At 36.8% G+C, this 26556-nt stretch overlaps 1 protein-coding gene across 19 annotated transcripts in view; it reads left to right on the top strand.

Annotated features, from left to right (window-relative positions):
- The window catches only part of LOC149792075 (centaurin-gamma-1A-like), a 202883-nt gene that overhangs the window by 8713 nt on the left and 167614 nt on the right, over positions 1-26556 (top strand). For all 19 annotated transcript variants that reach the window (XM_089970568.1, XM_089970573.1, XM_089970583.1 and 16 more), the window contains exons 2-3: positions 21294-21352; positions 22092-22179. In XM_089970568.1, coding sequence (XP_089826694.1) covers positions 21294-21352; positions 22092-22179 — 147 coding nt within the window. The remainder of the gene's footprint in view (positions 1-21293; positions 21353-22091; positions 22180-26556) is intronic.

The following is a 26556-nucleotide window of genomic DNA, read 5'->3' on the forward strand; positions in this document are numbered from 1 at the left end:
GAGTTTGAAATAAATAATAAAATGTTCTGGTCTTATACCTTAGTCACCTCCAACAATTTGAATATTGTCCTTTTAGCTCTACTTATCATAAATCAAAAAAGTTTATGAGATATCCTGTTGTCCATCCTCAATCTTCAGGTGGTCTGTTAGCACAAGATTGTTATCACTGTTTCTCCAGAACTACTTTTGGTCGTAAAGTGCAGTGGCGTCACTATGGGGGTGCGGACCGCACCGGGTGACACCATCTCAGAGGGGTGACACCAAAATGAAAAATTGCAAATTTTACAGAGCACACACTGCTCAGTCTAGTCGGATTTCATAAGTGGATAACCGATCATAGTTAAATACATGACTAGCAGGCACAGCAGTGGCATCGCTAGGGGGATGCGGGGTGTGTGGACTGCACCGGGTGACACTATCAGAGGGGGTGACACCAAAATGACATTACTAAGGATTCTGTATGGTCTGTTACGGAAGTAGGACCATGGGGGTGACACCATGAGTTACCGCACTGGGTGACACCAACCCGAGTGATGCCACTGGTAATGTGCCACCTGGAGAACCATGCACATAGATAAATACATTGCACTTTATTCACATTGCATTTTCTGCCATATTTTCTCTATAGTTACTTGAGTGCAGATTGAGATGATTTTATGTAATATGTTAAACAGTAAAGAATTTGTTACTTGCAGAGTCCTGGCACAGGCCTGAAAATGTTTCAAGCTACAAGGTAGCCTTTTGCAGACACTGCAAAACACCATTAGCATCACAATGAAGCACATGAGACACCATGCACAGACTGGTTTTTATTCCTTGTTTTGTTTTGTTTCAATTAATGACCAGATCAGTAAGATAGAATCCAATCCGTGTGCTTGTGTATGAAATGCTCAGAGGTGATAGATTAAAGTTTAGATGACCCAGTGGATCCAATATCTATTTCACATTGATAGAATATGGGGAACCATGAGCATGGTAATTTAAAAACCATAAGAAACTGATGTGCACTTGTTTTCCCTGTTTGGGACAGTTGTCATTTAGCCAATAAAATAGTTATAACAACTTTTTTTGTGTTAATCAGCACAACATAGCACTGGTGTGTGTCAGTTTATGTAGCGGCAACAATGTTTAGACCAAAACATTTGTTTTGTGTTAATCAGCAAAAGATAACATTGGGATGCATCAGTTTACATACCAACATCGACTTTTGTGCATTAATTCGGAAAAGGCTGTGTATTTGACACATGATGCATGGGTAGATAAAACACTGGATGTAAAACGTTTACACAGTAATGTTACTTCTGAATCACAGAACCGTCTAAAACCTTGTTGATGATATGAACTTGAAGGCTATTGATATCGAGTTGAAAAGGTAATGGTCACTGACAGAAAGAAGAAAAATCATACTGTACAGAAAGTTAAGTTCATGACTGCTTCTTTAATTAAAACATATGGATGACTTGCATGTTGGGTGAAATTATGAATCACTTTTTCAGTACTTTTTCCATGCTGATACCCTTATCACTAAATAACAACATTGACCCTGTACAAGATCACTTAATTTTCAGCAGTGATAAATAATTATTAGTTGTTTACCTTTTTATTCTTGAAAGTTTTTGTAAACAAAATCTATAGCAGGCACATGCACTCATCTGTGCCTTTAAATAAACACAAGGTGACTAATATGGCTTGAAATCTGCCGCCCCCCCCCCCCCCCCCCCCCCCCCCCGCCAATTTGTTGATCCCATCAGCACAGTTCAGCCACTAGTAGCATTCATCATTGTAAGGAAGATCTTCTCCAAGCATGGTTTAGGTGCTTTACTGTTTATTTAATAACCACTTTTACGCAAAGTTTCTTAATTACCAACCATCTTGTCTCTTTGGGTCAATTTTGAAGGCTATACCTCTGGTGTCATGCAGTGAAATAATTTACATATAGTTCTGATTGGTGGAAGATATTTGTTCAGGTCAGAGTAAAACAATAACCACCAATCAGGTGCTAACTAGCTTATTCACTACATGACACACTGGAAGTTCTGACATTCAAACTTTATCCAAATATATTTTTAAGAAAAGATTAACTTTTTATATAAGTGGTTATTACTAGTAAATAATATTTAATGTACTTAAATCACATATGAAGAAAAAATTTGGAATGTTTCCTTATATATATATATATATATATATATATATATATATATATATATATATATATATATATATATAATCAGTGATTGAAAGTGCAGACGGTATATATATATATATATATATATATATATATATATATATATATATATATAAAATCAGTGATTGAAAGTGCAGACAGTATATATATATAAAATCAGTGATTGAAAGTGCAGACAGTACAAAAAGGAAATGAACACAGAATTGGCAAGAGGCTAGATTCCATGTTATAGTCACCTTGTTAATTTGTAGAAGGGGAGTGGATGTTGTAAGCTATTTCCTTTTTCACCGGCATAAAGTGCCTCTGGCCATGTCAGGAAGTACAGTATGAAGGGTTTGGTTTTTAAACATCTCCTTTCCACATTTGGACTTGTAGAAATTTTTTGCTGCTCTTGATAGGTAGTAGACCTGATGCAAGTGTCATCCGAGTTCTTCTTTGCAGACTGGATGGTACTGTTCAAACTTCCCTGTATAGAATTGAGTTATGGGCATAGTAGCATCTTGCCTGTGATTACTGGGAACTCCAGTTCATTATTACTTCCAAGACTGGTTGATCAGCAATGTTTAGGTTGCAGTCCCACCATAGGGATCTTTTCCATTTCCAGTCCACACAACATTGTAGTCTCTTAACCATCCTTAAAAAGTCAGAGCTCATTCTGTCTTGGGATTTTGTTTATGTAGGAATGAACTTTCTCAGTTTTTCGTCTCCATTTGCACTGGAGAATAAACCAGTCGACTCCTGACTGGGGTTTCTATGCATTCACCCTAGCCCAATTCCTACCTGCTTGCCAGTTTGTCATTTTAATGTTGGGGCACTCATTAGAACTGGAGGACATTCTTCTCCAGGGTCATTAGGTTCTGAATGAACATTGCCTTCACATAGACAATGTGGAAATTAAGCTGTATTTCTAACTTTGCAAGGGTGCATCGATAGAGTAAAAGGTCGATGTGTTATGGTCTTTACCGACAACATGATGTATCATGGTCTGATAAGATCTCTGGGTGCCTCAGAAATGATAACCCTCTGATCCAGCCAATTTCATAGTAAAAGTGCCTCATGAAATGGTCTCTTTTCTTCTCCATAGAGTCCCTTTTTCTCACTATGGGGAAAGTCTCTGATGGACCTCTTTGTGACCAAGCTCAACAACAGACTTCGCTTGCACGTATCTACAGTTCCAGTCCAGAGAGCGTGAGCAGTTCAGGACACATTCAGCTTCCATTGGAATCATCTGTTCACATATGCCTTCTCTCTGTTTGGACTGCTAGCCCATGTTTTGCAAAACTTCTACTGCCTTATTGTTCTCATAGCTCCACTGTTTCACCATGATCATGTTCAACAATCAAGTAAGGTCTCTACCTGGCAGGAGGAGTCTTCTGTTAAAACAATGTCTCTGCTACACAACCATCCACACATTCTCCACCTACATGCTTTGCTTATCTTCAGGGATCTGTCCTCCAGAAAAGTTTCAGGCCAATTGCTGTGCCTGGAGAGAATTTAAATGTGGATATGGCCACACTGTTGGGAGCTCTCTATATCTGAATAATGCAACTGATGTCCCAGTCCAAAGACTTGTTCTAACATATAAGTAGCTTGAGATGAACAAAGCCAAAAAGAAAATTTTAAAGGATCATTTATCTTTGATACCTCCACTTCCAATAGAAATCTCAACTCTTGAGTCAAATCTGTACTGGGGATGATAAAGATAGGTTTTTATGCCAATTTGAGGAATGACATGTTTTTTTAATGCATTCAAGGGTAAAGAAAGGGTAGGAGACACATTTTCCTCCTTCTCAAGGGCTCTGTTGATATTCTGGTTTCCTTTTTCACATGGAGGATTATCATAGCTCCACTGTTTCACTATGATCATGGTTCAACAACTGTGATAATGAGCTTATCATTTATTACAGATAGATACCTTTCCTTCATGAAACTTACAGTCCATGATATTAAGATGTCACTGCCTTAACGTTCTTCCCTTTGGGAAGGCTACATTTTGGTGATCCAATACTGCCTTCTTGTACCTCCACTTGTTAGCACCACAAAACTCAGACATGTTTTCTTAGGGGCATATAATTGCAGCACAACATGTGGCCTACAGAGACACCAGCATTCGCCAGTATGACTTTTTCCCTTGTTGGCGAGTACTTTCTCTTGTTCTCAGTTTTTAATTAATTTAACACATCAGCCTACTCCCCATGCTGACAAATTGAGTTGCACAATAGCAACAAGTAAGTTAGTAATGCTATTAAAATGATGGTTTTTCTTTGGGGGGCGGACTAATTTTAATTAAGCTGTACTTACCCGATGCTATTTCTGAATACCTTCCTCCCACTCTTCTCTGATGTCCTGGTATAATTGTCAGTGAAAAAGATGGTTCTATGCATGACCATGCAAGATGGACAGTGTCTTAGTCATAATTCTCCACTCTGGGGGAAGATATATTCACATGGAATGAATGAGGTTTTTTCAACACAGAATAGTACAAACTGCACAGTAGTGATGGGTAATTATTACTTAATTAAAATTAGTTTAACCCCATACCAAAAAACTTCATTTTAACATCCATTCAAGTCAGACCGCTCCTATGGCATAGTGGTTAGAGCATCTGCCTCAGATGTGGGAGGTCTCAGGTTCAAACACCAGTTGAATCATACCAAAGACTTATAAAATTGGTACGGACTGGTTGGCCTGGTGTCAGGATAATGTGACTGGGTAGGACATGATGCTACATGTCTGCGGCATGATGTCCCAGTGCATGACATCACTGCCACACTGCAGACAGTGTTGTTGTTGTAGGGTTTAATGCCATTTTTCAGCACACGATAGGCTATACATGGCGGCCAGTATTAATGGTGTAGGAAAAACATCGGAAAGAACCACCAACCCTCGAGAAGCTACTGGCAAGCTTTCTTACATACCCACATTGGCCGAATCCGAGACTCGAACCTACAGAGAGAGGTGAGATGGCAGTAAAGCTACAGTAAAAAGCACACACACACTCACACATATAGCCATTCAAGTCAAGCTGATATTCCTAGATGTGTAAACAATTGCCTGTGTACAAAATTACATATGTTGTGACAACGCAGTAGTGCGACTCATCTCGCAAAACACATTGAATGGTTAACACAAGATAAAACCCTAGATATATTGCCAGTCAGTTTAGCAATGTTTTCAGCAGTGATTTTTTGTTGCAGACTTAACTTTAAAACCTTTTTTTTATGACAATCAGTAATAAACCTCCCTGAGGTGAGGTTTTTTATGAGCGGTAAGCAGTGTTTTATTACTGATACAGGTTACAGACATACCATATATCATAGTGTCCAGGTCGGTTTTCTCTCTCGTTTTTTGTTCATAACCAAGGTTTCTGAATTTTTTATTTTTTTAAAAACATGATTTTGTTTGTGAGTTATCCGTATGGCACTTAATGTTTTGGCAAGTAAGGGACAGATATGTTACACGTCTTACATAAGATAAGGGACATATTTCTTCACTCTTTATTTATTATCAGCTGATTCTTTTGATTTTGTTTTAATTTGGTACAAAAAGCAGCATGCTTTCATGTATGATGACTGGTTCCTTAGAAAAAGGAAATGTGCAAAAGAATGGTCTTCAAAATGCCATATCATCATGTACTGATATGTCTCCTCAAGTCCCGTCAAAAATTGCTTGGCAGGATTGGAAGATAAAGAATGGTTGGATATAAAGGATTCTTCTTTGAAATATTGAGATCCTTATGCTGAGAAGCTTTGCCCATTAAACTTAAAATTCTGAAGTATTAGATCAACTTTCTAATTGGAAAGCTTCCACATTTGTTTTCAATGAAAGTTTAGTGTACTTGTGTGTTTTTGCACCTGAACCAAAAACATGTAGATAACAGTGTTATCTTGGTCATGATAGGTAAGGTTTATTCATTTTGTGTGTAACTGCCTGATATTTCAGGGATATACACATAGTGGGAAGATGTTGATCAAGCTTTTTTCATCAGACCAAGTAACTCTTTTATCAGCATTTTGGAACTTCTATTGGGCAGCCAAGTCATGCTGTTTTTAATCTACCTTGCCTCTAAAACACTCTTAGAGATAAAATTACTCATCAGCATTCTGACCTAATTTGAGTGAGGCATTAAAAAAAAAAAAAGTACCATTAGTGCTGGAATTTCGCCTATAACCAGCATGGTAAGAGGGGGTTTGTCAGTATTTTTGCAAAAAGTTGGAGGATCCCAGAAACTGAGATTTAATGGCAGATAACCTTCACTTGTTGGATATCAGAGGACTAGTTCGGTTTTGAGTTTGTAAGGGAAAGTAAGGTTTTGAAAAAAAACTTTTTTTATGTAATTGGCAACAAACATTACTCAGTTACCTTGTACCAATAGAAGTGCAGTTGTTACGGAAAGGATGCACATTATTCCAGTTTTCATTGGATATGTACTATGTACATTCAGCATAACTATTTTCTTCTGTTGGTTATTTCTTTTTAAATTTGGGAACTACAGTTTATGTCCTCACAGCTGGTGTGTTCTGATGACGATATTTGGAGTGGACACTGTCGTGTAGTATTATCATAACATTGTACTCTTTGTGATAAAACTTGATGGTACACACCATTACTTAGAGTAAATTACTTGCAGCAAGATAAGAGAAGATCACCATTTTTGGCTTGCTTGCAAAACATTATGTAGGTACAATACAGGTGGCACTTTTTTGATGACATTGTCTTTAGCATAGGTGTCCATATCACGGTTTGCATTTGAGTCCACTTTTGTTAACTTTTGCATGTATAGTCCTGAATTGTGATGGTGTATGCTATCTTGGAGGGCAAAAGGAAGTCACAGTGAACTACTTCTCATTTCATTGATTTTTTTGTGTATTTGGACAATACCATGACAGATCAGGCAAGATACTGCACTCTTAAATTTGAATTCAGAGGTGCATGGCTAGAATTGAAGAGTGAAAGTATTGACATTTCATGGCTGTTCAATTTGTACTAACTGCCTGAAGACATTATTTTTAGTCATAAATCAATCATTGCCTGAGAGCCAGTGGCAGATGTTCTTTTATGGGGCATACATAGGCAGCAAATATTTAAAGAGGAGAATTTTTTTATCTGAGATTTTACACAAATATCCTGTTAAAATCTTTAGACATGTGAATAGGTAAGAAATTTAAGGTTTTGAGTCTTTTGTGGTGTTACATGTTCAAGATGGGATTCGTTGAGAATATGTGTTCACAATATAATTATTTGACACATGATCATATGTCATTTCCAGATGAAGTGATGTGTATTGATATATATGTTGAATCATCAGTAAAAACAAGTTTTAGGTAATGATTACTTTAGAAGTATAACTGTAATCAATAGATGCTTCTTGAACTGGGATCTGTATCTATTGATCATGATTGTAATGTCTCCTGGCCTCAGTCATTTGAACAGTCAGTCACGTACACAGGGTGCTAATTTTTGACTGGCAGTTATATCAAAAATATCTGGTAGAATGTCTTTTCAGAATTTTATAAATCAGAATTCTAGATTTTCTGTAGTAGACGATATAAAAGTGCAAAGTGCTTGCTAGACAAGAATTTAATGTATTTGGTATTTTCCAAACACATCAAAATACAAATATGTGATGCATAACTTAATCATCTAGATGTTAATTGTGCCTTTTACCGTGTGTTAAATGGCTTACTGACAGAAACTTATTCACGGTGCTTTTGATTACATGGCTCTTTGATTGAGTCCTTACAATCATCAAGTATAGTCAATTTAATTGTGCATGAAACATTGGAAACTAATGCACAATGATAAAACATCGACTTTGCTTATGGAGAGAACAATACGCTAATAGCTTTGGAGCAAATGCTTAAAAGGCAATTGTTTCATGTGAATCAAATATATTAAAAATTTATGGTAATTTTTTGGGAATAAGTTAAGTAGAATATACTGCTCACCTGTAATGTGCCTTAGTGTTATCAAAATTAGAGCTGTTTTTTGCCAACAAGAACTGGAGTGATGTAAACAAGTTCATTTCACCTGAGATGGAACAATGGAATCATTTTGATTGTAATATTTCCAGTGTTTTGTCATAATTATTTTGCAGTATTAACCCTCAAAAATTATTAATTTAGGAAACACTAATCAAGGTTACACTATGTCATAATAGTTAATAAAGACTGGATTTGTTTTTCAAATGGATTAAAATTTGAAGTTAAAACTGCATTACAATTTGATGTGATTTAAATGCAGCATTAATGAGAGAATGATGTATCATCTCCATTGATTCAAAGTATTGGCAGATGAGGAGGAATGCTTTCCAGCACACAGCACAACAACACAAAAAATGTTCTGGAAAATATTCTTAAGGATCATTACTTTCCCAGACGTCGCTAATTAATTAGCAAATATTTAAACCTCTTGAAACTGGATGGATGCCATGAAAATGGAAATTACTGCAACCAGTAAGCTATGCTGAGCACACTCAAGAGATTGTCTTTACCTTATCGGAGAAGTCGTTCAGATGTTGCTATACAAAAATGTTCACCAAGGCCTCGAACCAGTAAGTTCATATTATTTGGCTACTGTCTAATTAGAGTAAGTTTTAAGATTTTTGGAGTAATTTAATTAACTGAACAAATTTTTAATGCTTTAATAGTCTGGCTGCGAAAGTAGAGTGCATTATTAGTACGTTGTTAGACTCCAAAATCTGTGTATTGTTGGTGGTTTAACACATCATACCAGATTGTAAGGGGCTGATTGAATAGGATCACTTTACTAATCAGCTATTTCTGCACTTTACAGCATGTTAATGTCTATTAGAAAATCATTCTTCTTTTTTTTTCTCTGACAGAAAATAAATGTTTATACTCTATGCTTTTTATACAGTGTGTATACAGTGTGACAGGAGACGCATAATGATTTAGCCAGTTCTAGAAAGATCACTGGCACTAAAATTTTCAAACATTGAATTCAGGTACAATCATTTTGTCTTCCATAACACATATCATATTATGTTATGATGTTTGTCCATTTGTCCGTCTGTTGATAATTAAAAATTGGTACTGTAATAAGTGTCCCACTATGTACACAATTACCAAAATATTGTAGACAGTATGTAGTGGTATTTTGGGGATGGTTTGCACTTAGGCTAGAACTATACTGATTTGGGGGTTACAGGGTCAGTGGTGAGGGGCACTTTGGCTGAAAGGGAAATGCCTGAACCAAACTTGGTAGATAATTTGCACTAGGAGTATAAAAAAAAACGTATAGAGAAAAATGGTTTCCAAACAGTAATGTTAGTTCTACATCATAGGCTTGGACCAACCTCTCAGGCCAGCTTGCACTTGTATTTGAGTTTTGCTATTCATGGTACTCTTTAGAAAATGTAGCATAATCTGTTACAAGTTTTTAATGTTATTTCCAATCCAGTGACTAACATAAGATAGACTGGATGAATCTGAATTTATAACTAGTTACATCAGATACCGTACATTGCCAAGCTTGGGTCAGTGAATCAATATTACTCATGATTTGATTCCTGCATTTGTGCATAATGATTATTCACTTGTTTATAGGTCTGGTCCTACTGCAACGTGCTTAGAACCAGAGATCAGTTCTGTATTGTTGTTACAGTTGGACCTCACTTACAAGCTAAAAAAAATACAGTAGTAGTTCCCCTGTGCTAACCATTGGCAAGAGGCATTACTATCTGTTGCTCCCTCTCCTGGGGTCCCTTAGAGGGTGACATGGGTAAGATGCACCCAAAATTTCTGTTACTATGTCATTTTCAAATATTTTCTGGGCGAACTGCAGTTGTAGTCTGCTTGAGGATCATGTATTTGATGGATTTTGCATTATGACTCCGGGTTACTGCCAGTGGGTGGAGCTAGAGGTTGTACTGTGGAGGTGGATGGATTATGCAGTCCAAAGTATGGGGAATTACATTTGCTTTTGATTCTGAATATCTGAATATGTTAGAATAGAGACAGCGAGAGAGTGAGGGAGAGAGAGAGTATATGCATATTATGTATGCTGTATCATTGATATTTCATTAAAAGGAAATGAGGCTTGCCGATTTTTCTCTTTAAGAATTTTTTAGGAGTGGTAAATCAGTGATACTGTGTGGATTCTGTACATTAATTTTATTTATATCAGATACAAATACACACACTAGCAGTTCAGCAGAATTAAGATCAACTACAGTCAACTGTATATTGATGGAGTGAATGTACTTATCACATCCGTGCTCATTGTGTCTGCTTCAGAATGTAGTCCTGTATCCTTTTAGACTTCACAATCCTCTTTACAAATTGATAAGCTGCTCCTTTCCTCTTATTTTTTCAAGCTTCTGTTTTTATTGATGTTGATGAAATAAATATTAGATACATTTATTTTTTTACCGATCCGGTGGCCTAGAGGTTAGAGCATCTGCCTCGGATGTGGGCGGTTGACGGTTTGATTTCTGGCTGAGTCATACCAAGACTTATACAAATGGTACTAACTTCTGCCTTGCTTTATGCTCAGCATTAAGAGGTAGTGTTAGGACTGGTCGGCCTGATGTCAGGATAATGTGACTGGGTGGGACATCATGTTACATGTCTCTGGCATGATGCCCCAGTGCTAGGCATCACTATAAACTTCCACACTGTAGACATCGTAGCAATATGACTGAAAAATTGTTAACACATTAACCCCTAGCAATGACTTTACGGGGCAGGAGGTAGTAGCCTACTGCCGATCTCTGTACCGTCATGGTCATGCATGATACACTAAAGTGGGTGGTATTATAGAAAGGTAGACAGATGTAGCTCTACAATAATACCAAATAATCTGGACTATCTAGTTGCACTACAAAATACAAATAGAAAAACCTCATTTTTTGGACCCAACTTTTCTTTACCCAAAATTTGCTCGTGGACAGAATCCGAATTTGTGTTAGGATTTTAGACTTTTTGGTCTCAGGTCTAAGGCAAACTGGTTTGAACTGCAAACAGACAGATGAGCCTTTGCAAAAAATAGGATAAGATGGGCATTTGGAATAAAGAGTGGTCTCTTAATTTCCATTTAAAGCAATTGTATATGATGCATTTCCATGAAAACGACTGGTTTCTTTCATTTGAAACTTTGCCTTGCAGATTCATTATATCGATGATCAAGTTAGCAGACCAGTCTGTACTTTTAAAGAGATTAGTGCCAGATATTAAGCAAAATGGTCTTTTACAGTTTGACTTGTGGATGAAAATTCTTTGAGCAGATGGGTCTTTTTAAACTGAGACTGATGCTATAAACTTTTTAAACTGAGAGATGGAATACTGCACACAGACTAAGCACTTTTTCATGCTCATTGCAGAATTTGTGGACTTCATGATCATTTGGCAAAAGTTGGACATGTAGACTAGTTAAAGCGAATGTTGAATAGGCCACCAACAGCTTTTTTGTTTTTATTCTTTGCTTGTTTTCTTGGGGCCCTGAGTGGTCTAAATCGCTCATCATTCTGGATCACTACCATCTCACCTCCATTCCGGATCACTACCATCTCACCTCTGTCAGCATGGGTTAGAGTCTTAGGCTCATCTAATGTGGGTAACCTTGCCAGTAGCTTCTCGTGGGTTGGTGGTTCTTCTCAGGGTTTTCTAAGGGTTCTTCCTCCACCAGTTATACTGGCTGCCATGTTTAACCTATCTTGTGCTGAAAAATGGCATTAAACCCTACAACAACAACAGCAACGTTGTTTTATTCTGGTTCTAATCCGCATAGATTTTTCCCATTATTGCCAAGTATTTTGACCTGCAGATCCAGGTTAACCGATTCGGCCCCGATCCCGTCTGTAGGCGTGATGAGGCTGTACCCTACTTCAAAGCCCTGCAGCATCGAGGCCATTTAAGATAGACCAACGTGGGTGGTATTTAAAAAAAGCAGACAGATATAGCTCTAAAATGGTATCAGATAATCTGGAAGTTCTAGTTGCACTACAAAATACAGAGAGAAAAAGCTCATTTTTTGGACCTGGTTTTTTTCCACCCAAAATTCGCTTGAGATTGGAATGCGATTTTGTGTCCAGATTTTAGACCTATTGGCCTCAGATCTAAGGCATACCGGTCTTAACTGAACACAGACAGGTGAACCTTTGCAAAAACTAGGATAAGGTGGGCATTTGGAATAAATTGCGGTCTCCATACGAAAATGATGGGTCTATTAAGCAAAAAAAAGAACTCCAACTTTTACCCTTCTGCTCATGCGCAAGCAAAATAACCAATGGAAATTGATGTTTCTAATACAACTAGGCATTATTCTCATGGATAATCTGTTGAAAACCGCTGTATTGTGATGTATTCAGAAATAGCACCCCAAATCTCGTTCCTACGCACATTTCAGATAAAAATGACAAAAACGCCGAATGAGTTAATAGTAAAAATATACATTTTTCATACAGTAGCTGTAGTTATGGCATGTAATATGTTAGCTATGATGTTGTAGGCTCAGTGAAGCAGGAGTACTACATGTAATTATTAGTACTAATAATATATGGATTACACTTTTTTGTTTAGATTACGCTTTCTTGCCACTTGTATTAGCATAAATATAATTTTATTACAGTAGAGCCTGTCTTGAAAGACCACCTTTTGCCAAAAATATGGTCTTTCAAGACAGGTGGTCTCTCAACACAATGTAATATAATCAATAAATTTGTGCATTGAGAATGTAGTCTCTCAGGACAGGTGGTCTCACATAGCAGTGGTCTTTCAAGACAGGTTTTACTATAATCACTTGCATTGAGGGCAGTTTCTCATTTCATTTTCCTTGCTGCTTTTATGGTCATTTTGTGAGGCAGCCTTTTAGCCCCAAGTCTGTTTTGAGCTCATTCTTGATTCTAGGACTTTGGTCAAAGCCCATTTCACAGGAAACAGATGTAAGAGATATTGTCAGCATGATTTCTGCCAGTGTACTGTATTCAGGAAACTTGTCCCTTGTTGAAAGGAGTGTTTTACAAATATCTTTGGTGAGTGTCTCTGTTGAATGTATGAAATGGAGAAAGAAAGAAAGAAAAACTTTAATTCTGTTACTGTCAGTAACTGGCAGGATTTCTTTTCGCATGATCTGAATAGGTGTACGATGCATTTCCACTATTTCCTGAAGTTCAACAGGGCCCTATTGGACCATGCAACTACAGCTTTGGGGAGCCTAATTGGATTCAAAATTTCTTTTTTTAAACCCCAGCAGAATAACAGATGTCTGAGGCAGCCTGCCTTAAATACCTTGCACACAAGCATTGATGTACTTTAGAATTTAAAATATTTTAAACCCTGCATAACTGTGTTGTTTATAACTATATGCCGAGAAATCTGCCACCTTATTGTTCTAACTAATTAAAAAATGAATGTAGAAATGGTCCATTGACCTGCCTCATAGCAGTTGTAGTGTCACATGTTTCTTGTAAAGTTGTACTCATTTTACCTATATCTAATAATAACTGTTTTCCCAAAGGCCCTAGAATATCCACTAGGAAACAACAAATGACAGCAAATTAATGTTTTCACTTTCTGTAATAGTCATTTCACATCATCAATTTTATTTGTCTCCCATTCATATTCTTTTTATGGACAAGGGTAGCTGATAGATCTCTAATTTTCTCATATGTTTATATTACAGCAATTATTATGTGACTTGAATTGCTAGGGCTTCACACTTTGTGGCCTCATAATAAGCAGAAAGGGCGAGGTGGTTGATAGTGATAATGAGGATTTATTTATTCCTTTAAGCTGTGCTCTCATCCCAACCATAAAATGAACACTATCTCATGCAGATCTGACTAACTTGCTGAAACAGAATTGCTTTTTAGTTAACAAGCTTTTAGTAGCATTTGCAATTGTGTCAGCTTTTCCATCTTTGACATGAACATTTCCACTAAAAACACCAGTAAGTTTTAGGTACAAGATAAAGGATTTTTTTTACAGATATGCTGCCAGATAGGTACGTAATCCCCAATGTTTTTGTGCCTACTAACACATGTGAGACAGACCTGCCAACTCTTACGATTTTGCCGTAAGTCTTACGAAAATTACCCTTAAATTACGGACTTATGGCATACAAACAAAAAGTATGGAAATTTATAGTTGCCGAAAAATCTGAATAATCGGTTCATCCATGTTTGATATGGATCCGGGATTCATATTAGGATTAATGCAATCAGTAAGGGAACTGGACTAATTTTACAGCCGCACCCTACACGCTTTAAGCTGCACCTGTTTGTTCATGCAAAGCGTCTGCATGATCAAACTGTTGATTATAAAAAGATTTAAATGTCATCCAGAAAGCAATGCATGTTTAAGACAAAAGGGGGGAAAAAAGCTTCTAAAAAGTGTTAAAAATTAACACAGAAGATTAAAAAGAAGTATTCAGATTCTTGTGAATAAAAGCTGGAAAGGACACAATTTTGTTCATTGGACATCATGTGCCAATTTGAGTATGTCTCATGGCAGGAGATATGATTGCTGTTGTCATGTGAAATGGAAAAAGAATTTCCAAGAATTGTCAAGTTGAGAAAGAGCAACAAGCCTTTGAGTTGCTTTGGGTTTCGGAACTAAAGTTAGTGCAGCTAGTTGTAAATAAAGTCTATGTGTACTTTACAATCAACAGTTTGATCATGCACTACAAAGTTAGTGCAGCTAGTTGTAAATAAAGTCTATGTGTACTTTACAAACCTTTCAGTTGAATATAATGTTTATCGTTGTTGTGTCAAACTTTTAATTGCGTTTTCCAGCTTTATAATAGTAGTTATTTATATTTTGTTACACCTTACTGAAATCTGGTTAGTCTTACAGAGAGATTATGATAGAGTGGCAGGCACCAACCAGTTAACTTAGTCCATTTGTCTTTTTTCAGGACATATAGATATGGACACTAAATAAAACACAAAATGACACATCTAGTGATACAAAGATCAATACAATCAAAAGTATAATCTCAGTGTATGTTCAGTACTAACATTATGGCCTTCATTATTCATTATAACCTCTTTCTGTAAAAAAAACATAATTACTAATTACTAAATTTAGGAGCCATGAGTATGAGAGAAAGCTTACCATTAGCTTTCTCATGGGTTTGTCGTTTTTAAGGGATTTTCTTGGGTTGACACTTGTAGCCTATGTTTTTGTTGAAAATGGCATTAAACCCCATGGCATAAAAACAAAAAAATTAGGATCCTAAAACATGGACACCCTAAAAAGCCTTCATGCCCATAGGTACTGCATTGTGGATGACTGTGCTAGATTCAGCTACATCAGTCCTGTATGGATACATTCATATAATGTTCTTCCCTTCCATTTTATGGAATCCTCTCAATTTCTGGTTCATGCCTTTGACTACTTCTTCACTCATCATACATTTGAGTTTGTTCTTGTGCTAAGGGCTACTTTCTTCTGAAATCCACTACGACCACCATGGCAGCCATCTTAAAAATCTTGTTATCACAATTCTTCTTTAACAGAAATATTGTAGTGGAAACAGTATTTTTGACCTAGCAATGAATACATTCCTGCAGTGTTCAAAAGAGAGCAGAGGGTCCATTGGCAGAGTATGTGTACTGTGATTTTGAATTGACCAATCGCATCAGTTGATTTATTTCTGCAAAGATAGTATGGTTAATAGTGTGATTGCTTCATTATTATAAGGAACAAAATCTGTTCTTTTTTAAAGATTTTAAAAGGTTTGTAAAAACTCCTCAGACGTAAAAATTTTCGAGAACAAATATATTTCTTTGACTTTTTGCAAGAAAAATGTTTAAATAGTTCATCCACCTAGACTTTTGCTGATAACCAGTATAGTGTGTTGCAGGCATTACTTTGATTCTTATAAATGTTATGACTGATGAAGCTGTGCAAGGCTGTTCCAGCAGTAAAAATAATAAATTTCAAAGAGCAGGAGAAGGAAGATATTAATATTAGATTTGCAAGAGAAGTATGATGTGCAAACAAAATATCCAGATAGAAATGGGTTAAATCAAGGTACAGCTGGCAAGTGATCTAAAAAGCAAATAATGGTGCAGTGGTGCCAGAAAATCTTGAAGCAGAATGAGCTTAATGATGAATTTCTGAAAAGGCTTGAAGTGATCAGTTTACAAGTGGAGAAGATGGTGAAGAAATGAACTGTCAGTCATGCAAAATTGTATTCATCAGATTATTCAAGGCTGCAAGAATGAGTTTGCAGTCATTTGCTGTATGATAGCATTAAAATAGGATCTGTTAGATACTCTGTGCTGCTTGAGTCAGAAAAAGTCCAGTCTGTTATTCAGCAAATCAGAAAGAGAATTGAACACATCACTGTCAGGACTTAAGGTGGAAAACATTGCTTTGATAAAAACATCATCATTTTTTATGTAGTCGCCATAGAAAAATTTGTTGACATTCAAGTCTTCATTCAAACAAGCTATGAGCCAAATGAAGCTACAAAGACTTGTGTTGTAGAAATGCCAAATCATTATAGACATTCCATTTTTAATTAGGAAATAGTACCATGTACCATGGGTTACTTGCATTTATGTGAAAATCATTAAGCATTCCAGTTGCATGGTAGAAAGGTGATCATAAATAATAACAGTTTCTGATTTTATTATTTTGTGAAGGCTGGTATTTCTATCCCAGTTTGAGTCAGACTTGGAGGCAATATTTTCTACATGTTGGATGATTAAAACACTATTCAGTTCAAAATTTGTACCAGCATTGAACATAAGTTATCTCTTATTTTATATTGTACACTAACTTCTTCTAATTGCCTCATTATCATTAGTCCTTTGATTTGGGATACTTGCTGTTAATTCATTTCCCCTGGAGATTCTTTTTTTTTTTTGCAGACATGGTGGTAGGAATCTTGTTTTGGGGGTACATGTTATTGCATCCAGAAACATCTGTTTCTGAGTATTTTTGTTATCCAGATTCTTAGGGGTGCAGACGATGTTTTTGATTGTCTGTTTTCTCTGTGCATATGCAGAAGGTTATATGTTGGACTTCATATTTTTTTTCTCCATTTTCTTTGTATATGACGCCCACAATTTTGATGTCCTGGCATCTTTTCACTTTACCTCTCAAATTTGTCCTATTTTTTGCTAAGGTTCATCTGTCCGTGTGCCGTTCAGACTGGTATGACTTAGATCTAAAGGCAAAAGTCAAAATTCCAGACACAAACTCCATTTCTGAAACCGACAATTTGCACCCTACAAAAGTTGCATTTAAAAAAGTTGGGGGATTGTTGGCTGAAGTTTTTATACCCGAGTGGACAGGCAGCATTATTTGGCATCATCGTTGAACTACATCTTCTTTTCTCTAATACCAACTCCTTTGGTGCGTCGATGATGATGTTACAGGGCTTGGACCCAGGGTACTACCTCATGACATGTAAATGTGCCATGCATGGATAATAAATTTAAACAAATGACAAAATTCATTTTTTTTTAAATATGAGCACAAATATTTTTTTTAGTCCAAGAGCAAATTTACTGAGCTTATCCTCTTTTCATTTTATTAAGGTAACTAGGAATCATTCTCTCAAGTCTTTACACAGGTTGTTAAAATCATTTTTGCTATTGATCAAAATGTAATGGGCAAAAAAATAGCATATGCGGAAGCTTAGTAATTAAAATTGGGAGTTTCAGCAGTTGACACTTTTCCATGGAGAGTTATTTTATCAGTTGAATGGTAAAACAGTGAAGAGGCTGTGGGTAAAATATCTTGGAAGTTTTTCAGAAAGTAGTGCAAAACTGGTTGTATCATTAGTATAGTGTGCTATGGATGTTAATGGAAACTAATTTACCCAATTTCTCTTTTGAGGTTGGTAATGTTGGCATCATTCTTGTAATGAAGTTTCTTATATTTCCATCATTTGTCTACATTTTTGCTGAAATCCAGTGCATTAGTCACAATTTCAGATGTACTGAGACTAACTTGGACTTGGAGCAAAATTGACACAGGGTATATTGCATTTTCCTGCAAAACATAAATCCTTCTAAACTGCTGGGAGGATTGCTTTTAATGAGGGTTTCACTAAAAGACTTTATCTGATGTCTGGTTGGTCCTAAATGAAAGAGGTGTCCATAGAAAATGTAGTGTCATCTTGAAAATCATATTATTGCTACTCCTTCTGAATGGATTCTCTTGTACGTATAAGGTTTCAACTAAAAGGATTACAATGTTTTCATGGTACTATATAAAAATGTTGCTGATCTGACCTCCAACATGGATGCCAGATCTTGTTATTGCTACTTATAAATGGATGTCCATAGTGGCATTGGGCTGTCAATAAAAGATTTGTTGTGTTATACTGTTATTTGTTTAAATGAAAATCATACCAATTTGAAATACAATATGGCTGCCACAGCAACCATCTTTAAATTTTCTTACAGCAACTGCTTCTGAATGGACGGTTTTATTGACATAGGGTTTTCACTAAATAAACTTCTTATGATATATTGTTTGTCCAAATGAAATCTTGGCAGCCATTTTGAAAATCATATTACCACTACTACTGCTGAATGGATAATCATATCAACATAGGCATTTCACTGAAAGATTTCTCATGATACATGTATCTGATTTTGATTTAAGTGGTACTTATCAACATCCAATATGGTCACCACAGTAGCAGACTTGAAAATCATTTTATTGCTACCTGCCCTGAATGAACAGTCAAATTGACATGTGGTTTTGCTAAAGGAAAGTGCTTTACCCCTTATATGGACCCCTCCCACCAGTGTCCACCTCCCACACAGTCAGTTTTCTTGGCACCATTGTGCACACCCATCCCTCAGATGTTGCATTCTGCAAGCATTTTTTGCCAAAATGTCAAATATACTACTCACAAGCAGTCACATTTTATCAAATAATTGTCCAAAACCAGTACTTAATTCAAGTAAGGTATGTCATCTGATTTTCTCTACTGATGTCTGATTCCAGATTATCAGGTTTTCTTTACTGAGATATGTGCAAGGCTAAAGTACACTATAACATGTACCACTGTGGTTAATATTATATTATTTTTTTACAAATGTCAGTAGGGGTCCCAAGTGGTCTAAAGCGCTCTATGTTACGGCTCACTGCCATCTCACCTATGTCTGCGTGGATTCGAGTCTAGAATTCGGCCAATGTGGTTATGTGAGAAAGCTGGCAAGTAGCTTCTCGTGGGTCAGTGGTTCTTCCTGGGTTCTTCCTCCACCATTAATACTGAATGCCATGCATAGCCTATTGTGTGCTGAAAAATGGCGTTAAACCCCACAACAACAACAACAACAACAAATGTCAGTATTTACAGGAAATGAGCTCAATATATTTGTGATAGTGTTTTGGGCTTTATACACAGAAGTCGAGTTCTCTTTTGATGATTATGATGTGAGGTAATTAGCAAGGTCATAACATGGTCAACATAGACTAGATATAGCTTTGTCAATTCCACACACAAATATATTAGAACCATGAACAAAACACTACTGGGAACCAGGTAAGACCAAGAATCTTGTGACAGCACTTCTGTCACATGTATCGCTTGTAAACACTGCATTTCATCTAATATGCAAAAGATTTATTAAAGTGTGGTACAGTTAGCAACTAGAAATAGATCAACACAAGTTTAACATGTCATCGCATAAATGGAAAATAATTATTTTAGAAGAAAAGTAAAAGCTATTTGAAAAAAAATCAAATGAACAATATCATAGCAGACAAGGATAATATTCTGCAGCAGTGGAAAAATAGGTAAATGGAATGAGAATGATTCAATGTGCCAAGCAATCTTTGTACCAGGATTTAAATACCAATGTTTTTGAAGGTTTAACAATGCACATGCCAGCACCACCCAACTCACATTTAAGCTTAAGAATTAAGAACTTTTAATGTATATTTATCTTAATTTAAGTTTATTCTTAAGATAAGAAGAACCTTTTGATAATTAATGTCACTCTTAAATGAAGATATAAAATGTTTTAAAGTTACATGTAGCTTTTGTAATTGATACATGTACTTCTCACAAATACATGTATAGCCACCCCTCTTTTAAGGTCACTTTCATGATGTAAAAGGACCTTCCTTGTGAGAAGGGGACCACTGTATTATCCTTAGTTACCATTTGTTTTTCTTCTTTATGTATATATATTGCCATTGGAGATAACATTCCACAAACATCTGATTTTTGGTGGGATTTTTTTCTGTAAGAATGACTTCCCCCATTTTGAACATGTCAGCCAATAGAGTCAAAGCAGTTGTAGCATTAAACACAACTGATGGGCTGCAATATGAAAATTTGATGGTCTCCCAATAGAAAATTATTAGTGTTAAATTATCTAATTGCAGTGTTTCCCTTTACCCTCATTTGCACTTCAGAGACACAAATATTTAATTTGACTCCCAGTTTTGATACCAAAGTTTGTTTTTATACTCATTCTGACCCCAGTTTTGACACCAAGACTTTCTACTCAGTCTTGCACCCCTAGGAGATACACAGAATAAGTATGTGTATTGAAATGTATTGAAAGTAAAATTACTTTGTCCCTCTTCACATGCATGTACTAAGTCTCAGCTAAAATTGTTTACAAAAGCTGATAGTAGCAAGAGAATAAAGTGTCCCCCCCCCCCCTTCAGGAAAATTCAAATCTGTGCCACTAGAAAGAATAAGGATGTAGCTGGAGAATGAGAGGAACATGGACTATGATTATGGTTTCAGGGTCTGACAGACATTTATTTAGTCACATCTTTTTGAAGAGGAGTAAAACATGTTACTTTACATTCAAAAAATATATGTTTCTATCAGTTTGAAAAACGTTCATGATATCTGGAAATTTTGTGTACGAAAATTCAAGGTGATATTTGGTACTTTTGTAGCAATAATAAAACACAACAATGGAATCAGTAACCAGATTGGCATTATAACAAGGGTAGTTGTATACCAGGGGTCTTTATTTGGAGGAATCACTGAACACTTTTCAAATGAATAATTTGTAATAGATTTAAGCAGCAGTTTAATTTTTAGAAAGAGTAATTATATCTAACTTTGACCCAAAGCTACAAGACAGAAATCTTTTAAACTGTTGTGTATCTATCTAAGCTACACATTAATTCATCATTGTCTCTTTCAGATTCCTTTGTAAACAGCCAAGAATGGACTCTCAGCAGATCTGTGCCAGACTTGAAACTGGTAAGCGTTCTTTTTGATGTATATAAAAGATAATTAAATTAAGAGAAATGTAGTGGTCATGTAAATTGTCATTTATTTAATGCCATTGTAAAAAATGACATTGTTGCATGATGTGCCATCAGATATAGGTCAGAAGTTGTTTCTTTAGGAGTAATCAGTAAAACAAACAACATAGACCCAAATCTGCAGGCACATTATGTGACAACAGATCAGGATCTGTGTTAATTGCAACTGAACTTGACTTTTAAGTTTGCATAGAAGGTATTCAGTTCTGCTTATGTGCCATATGATGTCATATCATCATGCTTGGTAAACAATACAACAGTTGTTCCAGATGTATTATTCAGTCTTACTAGTTTGTTATGCCATGTGAAAAAACCTAACAGGTTTTGTGGAATGGTTTCATAATTATGGGAGAAAAATTTCTGAATTGAGATCGCACTTTGAACTCAGATGGCCAGAAAATTTTATTTAAAAAAGGTCTTTTAAATGAAATCTGCATTGTTATTGAGTCAAAATTGTACATTTATGCTCATCTGATATGAAGCTGCTTCAGTAATATTAGAGAAACAGGATTTTATAAATATATTTATGTTTGTGAATCAAATTCTTTTTGAGTAGCTCTAACTTTTGATGACATTATATGATTGAGCTGCAGTCATTGACCTATCTCAAATACCAATTAAGTGGTCTAGAGCAATGTCAATTCATGGTTTACACAGAATGTGTTTTGTTCCAGGGAATTCTCGGAAGTATTCAGAGTGGGAAGTCGGCCCTCGTTCACCGCTACTTGACGGGTTCCTATATGCAAGAAGAATCTCCAGAAGGTAATTAAGTGTTCCTACCTCATCTTACAAGTTATTACTGATGTTTGGAAGGTAAAAATTAGTTAGTAATAATGACACAGTTGACCAGTTTTTTTTTATAATTCCCTTGGCCATAAAGCTAAGAGAACTTTAGTGTTACACTTTATCCATCATGTATTGTATGTCCATCAAAAATTGCTTGGTATCACTCTGCAGTCCATATTTCTGATTGGATTCATGTCAGACTTGGAATATGGGCATATATAATCAAAATCTCCAGTCACCATGAATATTGATGAGGTGATTTTGGATTTGATTGGCTGAGCTTGTCACCAACTAAAGGACGTATGTCTGATCTATTTTTATCAAACTAGGAATATAAGCTTATATCATCAGGATCTTGGATAAGTTAAATAATTAGCCAGATGCACACATATTAATGAGGTGATCTTGCATTTGATTGACTGAGCTTGCTACAATTGTGCAAGCCATATTTCTGATCTTAGGTTTTGATCAAACTTGGAAGATTGGTTTATATCGGCTGCTTGGTTTATACCTGTACGAGTTCATTATTGAATGAGATCCAAGCAGTTAGTGTATCAATCTTACATATGATTATGTGGAAACCATATTTTGTTATGTTTTTGATCAGACTTGGAATTTTCAGATGAATTTGATAATGAACAAGATCCACAGATAATAATTTCTTGGTCTTGCATCTGTCTAGATGAGCATGCTACCACCCATAAGGCCATATTTCTCATCTATGTCCGAACTTGGAACATGCCTCTATATCATCAAGGCTTTGGGCAGGTTTGATAATAGATCCACCCACTTTATTGAGATGAATTTGATCTGATTGGCCTGGGGTTTTTTTCCACCCTGGAGAACACAGTTCTAGTTCCATTTTGATCAAACTTGTAATGTAGGCTTATATTATCCAAATCTTAAAGGTTTTCAATACTGAGCAAGATTCACACATTATTTTGATGATGATGCATCTGATTGGCTGAGCACATTAAAATGTATCAAGTGTGAATTTTGATTTTAGTTAGATTTAATTAGTTAACATTGTTAGGTTATCAAGGCTATTGATGGTTACATTTATGGGCCAGATCAACACACATTGATGAGGTTATCCTTGTATCACACTGAAATTCAACTCAGTTCTTAATTCATGTGCAATATTTTTTGTTTTGTATGAAGGGAAGTAACTCATAATATTCACTATTGAGAATCACTGGATTTTGGTTATACAGAGTTCTTTCTCTGTAAGAAATGTGAATCAATGAAATATATAAGTAGTGAATAGGGATACCCTACGGACAATGGGAATTAGCATTACAGAACCCCTTGGGACAATCTACGGACAATGGAAATTTAACATGGCGAAAAATCGTGGGACAATCTACGGACAAGGGGAATTTAACATGGGAATAAATCGTGGGACAATCTACGGACAAGGGGAATTTAACATGGGATTTTTTTTTTTTTAAAATTTTTAAAAAAAGGGGTAGGCAATTCAAAGACTATCTCTTTTCGAGAAATATGGCTGGCCCTGAAAAGGGCCTTTGGTTTATGTTAATATGCCCTTAACATAAAGGGCATTTGCGACATCTTCTTGTCCTCAAACTTCGTCTTACAGCAGGGCCATACATCAGAGTCCTCTTGAGGCAACCTTGTCTCTCTATATAGACTCTTCTTATCCACAGGCTGCTGTTGGTCCTGTGGACAACGGTCCACTTGGATCGGACATACATGAGCATGTCCGTCCTGAACATCATTGTTGACACAAGGGTTGAAGATTCAACGTCGGTCCACATGTTGAGGCTCCGAGAATAGGTGAATCAATGCAGTGAACGGCGCTTATTTATAGGGACAGAAAGGATTGAAACGGATTGAGTTCATTCACCAATCCGAACACGCGTTACAGAATTCAGTCAGCCCGCATCCAATCCGAAGAGAGCAGTCTGTGACGTCACGTAGTCAATATAGATTCGCTAGCGCTTGTGTGCAGTCAATCTATGCGACAGTGATTCAACATGACGGAAACTCAGAAAACGATCCATTGGGGTGCACCAGCAGGGGAGACCGCCCAAGGGAACTCGGACTTACTTTCAGAAGAGGTGAATTGGGATTTTGTGGATTTTCTCTCCTCGCAAGAATTTGTTCCGGAACCTTCGTTACCTTCTTCATTACCGCAAGTGGAGAATTTTAGACAGAGACAGAAAGAAGAATTGGAGAAATTTATACAACGACAAAAGGAAGCCGAACAAGTTTTTCTCCTACAGCAACAGCAGCAAGAAGAAGAGGTAAGAAAAAAACAACAGCAGCAACAGCAAGAAGAAGTAGTAGCAGCAAAGAAACAAGAGGGTGAAAATCAAACGGTCACGGTACTGTTGGACATTTTAGCGGAGTTAAGAAGTCTGAAACAAATGTATCAGACTTCATTATCACGACCGAAGAGAATACGACCTTCCCGAGCTAAACACGTCAACCCTGTGACTAAGCCTACCGTACCACCCTTAGTGATTTCAACCCAATCATCATCAGCATTACGCAGTTCAGAAGTAGGCCTTGGCCGTGGCAAAGGCATAAGGCAGTTAAAATTGATTGGTTAAACTCACCCCTGCACCATAAAGAAAAAAGGCCCTTTTCAGGGCCACCCACATTTCTCGAAAAGAAATACAATTTCAATTTGCCAATAACTCAAAAAACCCCACCCATTTTACCCTTATAGTACGTGTCTGTGTATGAGTGCGTGAGTGTAGCTTCTTATTTTAAAATCAGAACTCAAAGACTCTTACCTTATATCATTCATTTATTCTTTTCTCCATTTTTTACAATCCAATTCACAACACAACACTTTAATAAAAAGTTCATTGATTTCTTCTGTCTCCTTGTTTAGTCTCTCTGTTTTTTGAATTTCTTCACCGTCACACTCTTTTCCTCTTCTTCTTCCTCCTCGCTTTCTTCCCTTCTTCTTTTTTTCTCTTGTTTCTTTTTCTTCACCTGTCTTCTTTCTTCCTCAGAAGAATCCCTCTCTTCCTCTGAAGAATCCCTCTCTTCTTCTGAAGAATTCCTCTTTTCTTCTGACTCCTCTTGTTTCTTTTTTGGGCAATCTGGAGACCAATGTCCTTTTTCTTTACAATAATAACAGGTATCTTGACTTTTGTCTTTTTTATCCCCTGTTTTTTTTCTTTTTTGACGGTCTGGACACTCTGAAGACCAATGCCCTTTCTTCTGACAGATATAGCAAGTATCTTGACTTTTATCTCGAAAGGAAGGAGAGTAGTCCGTAGGCTGGTCTGAAGAGAATTTTCTAATGACCCCTCGCAAAGCTCTGACGAAACGTTCCATCTGGTCAGTCTCTTCCATCGTTGTGTTCGGCTTGAGAGTGAAATGAATAGTGAAAGGACAAGACACACACCCTTTTATATACGCTGGTCTGCTATGACTATAAAGTAGTTTATGGTGTTTGAACTTGAGTCATTTGACTTTTTGCTTTCAAGATGAAACGATCCCATTCATTCGAGAAGAAAGAAGAAGAAAGTAAGAGGCAGAAACGTGATCTATCGCCTCGTACCAGGGCTGAAATCTTGGCACAAATTCATGCCAGTGATTTTGAAGAGGACATGAGTGAACCAGAATCCGAACCCTCTAAACCAAGTTCACCACCCTTTGTCAACCCTGAAAAGTACTATTCCATTCGAGAGACGGAAAAGCGCTCCTCTAGAAAATTTAGAACCACGGCTTACAAATACACGGTGAAGTTTAAAGATTTCAAGGCTGAAGTGCCGTTAGAGAAAGCAGAAGTGTTCATCACCGAGGTGTGGGATTCTTTGCTCACTGCACTCAAGCAGCAATGTCAACCCAAAGAAGACGATCGCTTGAGACTTTCCATACAACACGACGGTTTGAAATCCCCTGTTTGGATCGAGTTTAGCACCCCTGCAGAATTGACTGCTTCCAAAGTCATGGACAAGATTCAACACGTGCAACAATCTAATGACCAGTTTGACATCACCGATGGAAAAGCCACACTGGACATGACCCACGTCTCTCCTCCTCAAGGGACTGGACGCAAAAAGATGTTATTGGTAGACGACCTTCGCAACACCAAAACAAGTCTCGTCCGAATTAACAACCCTCAAGACCAGATGTGTTTAGCCCGTGCCATCGTGGTGGGACGAACCTATGCCAACAAGAACGACACGGTAGAATGGAAAAGAACCTGGGACACTATTCAACGTTCCGACCGAGCCAAACAACGAAACGAAGCAGAACTCTTGTTACAACAAGCCGGATTGCCCAAAGACACACCCTGCGGCATTCCTGAGATGCAAAAATTGCAAGATGTCCTAGCTCCACGATACACCTTGAAAGTGCACCCTCAAG

This window comes from Sinohyriopsis cumingii, chromosome 9, assembly GCF_028554795.1.
Source record: "Sinohyriopsis cumingii isolate HCF-2022 chromosome 9, ASM2855479v2, whole genome shotgun sequence".
NCBI lineage: Eukaryota > Metazoa > Mollusca > Bivalvia > Unionida > Unionidae > Sinohyriopsis > Sinohyriopsis cumingii.